We start from the raw sequence: 6,898 nt of genomic DNA, 5'->3' as shown, positions 1-6,898 counted from the left end.
AAGAATGGCAAGCCATTTACACCAAGTTTCTAAAAATCCATATTTCTTTAGAACTTGAAAAAGAAATCTCCAGCTCACAGAATCATAAGCTTGAGATATGTCCAGTTTGAGAACAATATTTCCATTTCTTCTTTTCTTTTTCATTTCATTAACCATTTCAGAGGCTAAGATAATTTGATCTTGTATAGTTCTTCCTTTGATGTATGCAGCTTGATGAGGAGAAACTAGCTTATGCATGAGACCTGACATTCTTGATGCAATAATTTTAGTAAAAAATTTGAATCTGACATTGCTTAGACCAATTGGCCTATATTGCTGAGGAGATGTTGCACCTTCAACTTTTGGAAGCAGCACCAGGAAATTAGAGTTTAAACCCTTTGGAATAAATTTTCTTTTCCAGCAAAATTGGACAGCATTGACCACATCATCTTGAATTATCATCCAACAAGCCCTGTAAAAGCTGCTTGAAAAGCCATCTGGACCTGGAGAGCTGTCTGGATCCATTTCAAATACAATTTTTTTAATTTCTTCCATGGATGGAATTGCATCCAACATTTCTTGATCTTCAGCTGTTATTAAACTTGGAATTACATCAAGCAATGCTTCTGAAATATTCACTTCCTTGAATTTGAATTTTTTTTCAAAAAAATTAATAAGCACTTCTGCAATTTTACCTTGGTCTGTAATAATTTCATTGTTCCTATTTTCCAATTCACAGATTGAGTTTCTTGCTTGTCTTACCTTGAGATTGGTATGAAAAAAATTAGTGTTAGCTGATCCTTCTTTAACCCATTTGGTTCTAGCTTTAAGCTTGAGCATCGTACTCGACTGCACTTCTTTTGAATTTAACTTATTTTCAGCTGTTATTAAGTTTTCCAATAACTCCTCATTAAATGGATTGTCATCAGATAACTTCATTTCTTCTTGAACTTCTTTTGTAGCTTCCTTAATTTGTTCATTTACATTTCCAAACACTTCCAGTTTCATTCTACTAACACCTTTTTTAGCTTACTCTGGAACACACAAGCTGGATCCCCTTCTACCTTTTCATACCAACACTTAGTAACAACTTCCATAAAGTTTGGATGCTCAATCCAAATTTTTTGAAACTTTTGTGGGACATTTTTTGGTTTTGGAAAGCTTACACAACCACCTAAAAGAGGAGAGTGATCAGAAGCTATCCTCAAACCAACTTTATAACTCCAACCTGTATACTTTTGAACCCACAAATTTTTTATTACTGCCCTGTCAAGATTGCATAAGATTCTTTTAGCACCATGTTGACAGTTAGACCAGCTATACTCACAACCAGATTTTGAAGCTTGCTGAAGTTCACATTTGTCAAGATAATTATTGAAATCAAGCATATTTCTTGTATTAGGATCTCCTCCTCCAGATTTTTCTTCTGCTGTTAGGAATGCATTAAAATCACCAATAGCCAACCAAGGAAGCTTTAAGTCACTTATTACCTCCATCTCAGACCATAAATTTCTTCTTTGCATTGCACCAACATGAGCATGTACTCCAGATATTAAATTACCTCCAATATTGACTGTGATCATTTGAGATGACATTGAAACCACAGTTGGTGTAGGAAGATTCTTATTCCAAAATAACCAAATGTTCCCTTTCTTATTTAACAGTGAATTATGAATTACCATGTTCTGCATCCCAGGTAAATTCAACTTATTGCAAAATGTTGCATTGCAACTTATTTTAGGCTCTAGTATAAACACTACTGAAGGTTAAAATTGATTTATTAAAGAACTTAATTTCTATTGAGCCTTAGGTCTTCTCAGGCCCCTGAGATTCCAAAAGAAAACTCTCATTGTAAAGGTTGGAGGTCCCTAGTACCCCCTTTTCCTTGATTCTTTCTAAAATTATATTTGTTGTTTACTTGCTGAGATTTTACCTTAGCTGGAGCTTCCATTTTTGTCATTACTGGAGTTGGATGTGTTCCAGAAGTTGAAGGTTTTTGAATTATTTTTGACCAAGTTGTTGTTGGAACTCTTTCCTCTGATACTGACCCATGTTTGCCAATAATGAAATTGATAACACTCTTCTCAACTGCATTATCCTCAGCTATTTGTTGTATTCTTGCTGGAGATAAAATTCCACTCCCTTCATTTATATTACTTTCTACTTCTTCCTCAATCACTGTATTTAGAGTTTCAAATCTACCAGAAGATAGATTAATAGATGTTGGTTGAGGAATTTGAGTATTCTGAATGATTGCTTGTACTGGAGTATAATAGATATCAAATTTGACATGTTCTTGTTGAGCTTCTATTCTGGGTGATGTATTAATATTTGAATTCTTTTCTTTATCCTTTTTCTGCTTTGTAGATTTTGTCCTGAAATTAGTTGTTGCTGCTTCATGTTTTTCTTGACTTGCACTTGCTTATGCATCATTAGATACTTTCACTCTGCATTCAGCTTGTAAATGACCAACAATCTTACAATGATGACAGAATTTTGGTAACTTTGTTAGAAGAAAACTTTGCATAAAGCCTCCAAACTTGGTTTTAATACATAGTTTATGTGGAATCTTCTTTGCTAAATCAATTTTGATAAGAACTCTTGCATATAAACCATTTTCAAAGTTTAAAGTATCTTCATCTACCTTTACTGGTTCTCCCAATGCTGAACTGATTTTGAACAGAGTCTGCTCATCCCAATATTCTAAACTCAGACCAGGATTGTGAACCCACACCATTGCTGAAGAAGTTCTATGCAATTCTGGACGAAAATCTGGTATCCAGTTTCGAATCCATAAAGTTTGGTTGTAAACTTCCCATAACCCTGCTTTGATATAGTTCTGATCTCTTTCATTGTCAAGTTTAATTGTAAAAAATCCTTTTCCCAATGGAATAATCTTACACTGGCCAACTAGTTTCCACTGAGATTTCAAGTTTGAAACAGCATCTGCAAATTTTGAACGAAGCAAATCTAGACGTCCAATCAAAGAAAATTTCCATACAACACACCTCTCCCCAGTTCCATTAATGAGATCTATAGAAGGAATTTCCTCTATTGTATTATCAAGATCAACAATGGTGGGATTTACTTCTGAATTTGGGTTTGAATTCATCTCAGTATTTTGAGATTTCTCCATTAAAATTGAAAGAAGGAAGAAAAAATAGAAAAAAAACGAAATCACAAAGAACAATTAACGAACACCAATCATTGAGTATGTTGTAATTCACCTGATATTATGATTTTCACCTGAAGCAATTAAGATTTGAGGACAGATCGAGTGATTTCGGGAAGAATTTTTCACCGATTCTGTCGCCGAGTTGCAGATCTCAACTCACCGATCCTCCTTTTTCTCGGACTCTAGATTGCATTTCTAACTCTCTTGAACATCGTGATCATCGAGACTGGTTTGTCAAGATCTTTATCTTATGAATCTATCTCAGAGGGATCATCGTCAGAGATATACACATTTTTACTTTTATCAAGTAATTTTGTGTCTTTCAGTGCTTTGAGCGCAACATCCTTATATTTGGACGAGTGTTCGTGATCAAAGATCTTAAGCTTCCCAACCAGTGTATTTATGGAGAGGTTATCAAGGTTATTTCCCTCAATGATGGCATGCTTCTTAGAATCGTATCTAGATGGCAGCGATTTGAGAATTTACATCACAATGTCCTTTTCAGGAATAATATTACCCAATGCAAAAGATGCATTAACAATTTCAGACACTTTGTGATTAAACTCATCAAATGAATCCTCATCTTCCATACAAAGGTTTTCCCAATTGGAATTAAGGTTTTGAAGCCTAGCTTCCTTTTCACTGGTATTTCCTTCGAATACGGTTTCTAAGATATTCCACGCATCTTTAGACCTAGTGCAATTTGACACATGGTGCTAAAGATTTGGGGTAATGGCATGTATGATGGCATTCAAACCGTCGGAGTTTTGCTTTGCAGCAAGTATCTCAACAGCATCGTATTCCACAGTATTTTTTGGAACATTAATGTTACCTCCTGCAACAACGGGATCATCATAGCCATTAACAACATATACCCATGATTGAAAATCACGCGCTTGAAGAAACGCTCGTATAGGAATTTTCCACCATAAGTAATTATAGCCATCGAAGAATGGTGGTACGTTAATAGAGATAACACCTCTGTCCATAGAGTCAGATCGCCACAAACACAGACTTCATGAGGTCTTGAACGTGTTTTCCTGCTCTGATACCAATTGAAAATGGAGGGGTCTAACAACCACACCCAATATTTCGATTAGCAATCTGTATGGACTAACTCCAATATACTTTCTATAGAATCAACTAGACAGTCAGACTCAATCTAGAGAAAAGTATATCGAGGAGTTAATATCTCTCTCTTGATTTGATTTTACTCAAGCAAATAGAAATCTGCGAGTCTTTATCAAATACAAGGATAATAAACTTGGATGGTACCAAAGACCAATATCCAAAGATCAATCAATTTCCAATCAACAACCAAAGGTTGGATTTCACAATTGATCGATACAAACGCACAACCTGTGATATTTCAATTATATAAAAAATATAATGCGGAATAGAAATAACACAGACACCAGAAATTATGTTAACGAGGAAACCGAAAATGCAGAAAAACCCCAGGACCTAGTCCAGATTCAACACCATACCGTATTAAGCCGCTACAGACACTAGCCTACTACAAATTAACTTCGGTCTGGACTGTAGTTGAACCCTAATCAATCTCACGATGATTCAAGGTACAGTTGCACTCCTTACTTCTCTGATCCCAGCAGGATACTATGCACTTGATTCCCTTAGATGATCTCACCCACAACCAAGAGTTGCTACGACCCAAAGTCGAAGACTTTAATAAACAAATCTGTATCACACAGAAAACTCTACAAGGATTGATAAATCTGTCTCCCACAGATAAACCTAAAAGTTTTGTTCTGTCTTTTGATAAAAATCAAGGTGAACAAGAACCAATTGATAAACCGGACTTATATTCCCGAAGAACAACCTAGTATTATTGAAAAATTGGGGGTACAACAACCACACCCAATATTTCGCTTAGCAATATGTATGGACAAACTCAAATATACTTTCTAGAGAATACTCTAGACAAACAGACTCAATCTAGATAAAAAGTATATCAAAGAGTTTATATCCCAATCTCTCGATTTGATATATACTCAAGAAAATAGAAATCCACGAGTCTTTATCAAATACTAGAGAGATAACTTGGATGGTAACAAAGACCAATATCCAAGTGTCAATCAATTTAAATCAACAACCAAAAGGTCGGATATCCTAATTGATTGAAAAACGCACAACCTGTGATATTTCAATTACATAAAAAAATATAATGCGGAAAAGAAATAACACAAACACCAGAATTTTGTTAACGAGGAAACCGCAAATGCAGAAAAACCCCGGGACCTAGTCCAGTTTGAACACACACTGTATTAAGCCGCTACAGATACTAGCCTACTCCAAATTAACTTCGGTCTGGACTGTATTTGAACCCCAATCAATCTCATACTGATCCAAGGTACAGTTATGCTCATACGTCTCTGATCCCAGCGTGATCCTACGTACTTGATTCCCTTAGTTGATCTCACCCACAACTAAGAGTTGCTACGACCCAAAGTCGAAGAATTTAATAAACAAATTTGTATCACACAAAAAATTCTACGGTAATAGATAAATCCGTCTCCCACGAATATACCTACGAGTTTTGTTCCGTCTTTTGATAAATCAAGGTGAACAGGAACCAATTGATAAACTAGACTTATATTCCCGAAGAACATCCTAGTATTATCAATCACCTCACAATAATCTTAATCGACGCAGCGAAAAAATATATTGCGGAATCACAAACGATGAGACGAAGTGTTTGTGATTTATTTTATATATTTCCTATCGAAGATATCAATCTCAAGCCAATTATTACAATTGTACTCGTACGATAGAAATAGTAAGATCAGATCACACAACTACAAGAAAGTAGTATCGGTATGGCTTCACAATCCCAATGAAGTCTTTAAGTTGTTAACCTGGTTTGGAAGAAGAAACCAAAGGTTAAAGGAGAATCGACTCTAGCTTAGCACAACTAGTATCACACAGAAGGTGTGTGGATTAGGTTTCCCAGTTGCTAGAGTTCTCCCTTATATAGTCTTTCAAATCAAGGTTTGCAATCAATGTTATCTTGGTAACAAAGCATTCAATATTCACCGTTAGATGAAAACCTGATTAGATTCAAGATAATATCTTTCAACCGTTAGATCGAAAACTAGCTTGTTACACATAAATGAAATGCACGTTTCTAGGCTTGTGTAACCGTACCCAAACTTGTGCATTTGTTGGTTCAATAATAGTCAACCAAATGGTTAGCCATATGATCACTTTCATATCAACCATATTCTTCTTCACCAAACTAGTTCAAGTGACTCAAATGAGATAGTTAGAGAGTTGTTCAATTGCAAGGAAATCTTATGTAACTACACAAGACACAATTGAAGCAAAAAAGATTTGATTCACTCGAATCAGTTCATGAACTATATAGCCACGGTTTGCAATTTGCGTTCCTTAGTTTATATAAGAATAAGTTCACAAACATCGTTTTTAGATATAACCTACTCAAGTTCGCGGACTGGGTTCGCGGACTTAAGTTCCCGGACGGAGTTCACAAACTCCAGCAGAATTTCTCGAGTCGATAACTTCCGCCAGTTCGCGGACTTGGCTAATGCTACCATTCCGGTTCTCTTGATCCACAAAGTTCGCAAACTTCGGTTCAAGGAATAAGTACTTATATATATATATGTTTCCACAATAATGTTTATATCCTCTAATAGTTATATTATCTAAACTCTCATTTCAATCATTGAAACATTCTTAGAGGACGTTGATATTCTATAGTTGTTA

At 35.4% G+C, this 6,898-nt stretch overlaps 1 protein-coding gene across 1 annotated transcript; it reads right to left on the bottom strand.

Moving 5' to 3' along the window:
• Positions 1–983: 983 nt before the first annotated feature.
• On the bottom strand, positions 984–3,115 carry LOC113351933. The gene is made up of 3 exons (XM_026595836.1): positions 2,533–3,115; positions 1,913–2,400; positions 984–1,664 (listed from the first exon to the last, which is right to left on the bottom strand). The coding sequence occupies exons 1-3, from the start codon at positions 3,113–3,115 to the stop codon at positions 984–986; spliced, it is 1,752 nt and encodes a 583-aa protein (XP_026451621.1).
• Between the last annotated feature and the right edge of the window lie 3,783 nt (positions 3,116–6,898).

The sequence above is a fragment of the Papaver somniferum genome, chromosome 2 (assembly GCF_003573695.1).
Source record: "Papaver somniferum cultivar HN1 chromosome 2, ASM357369v1, whole genome shotgun sequence".
Lineage (NCBI taxonomy): Eukaryota > Viridiplantae > Streptophyta > Magnoliopsida > Ranunculales > Papaveraceae > Papaver > Papaver somniferum.
This window is presented reverse-complemented; position numbering and strand designations above follow the sequence as displayed.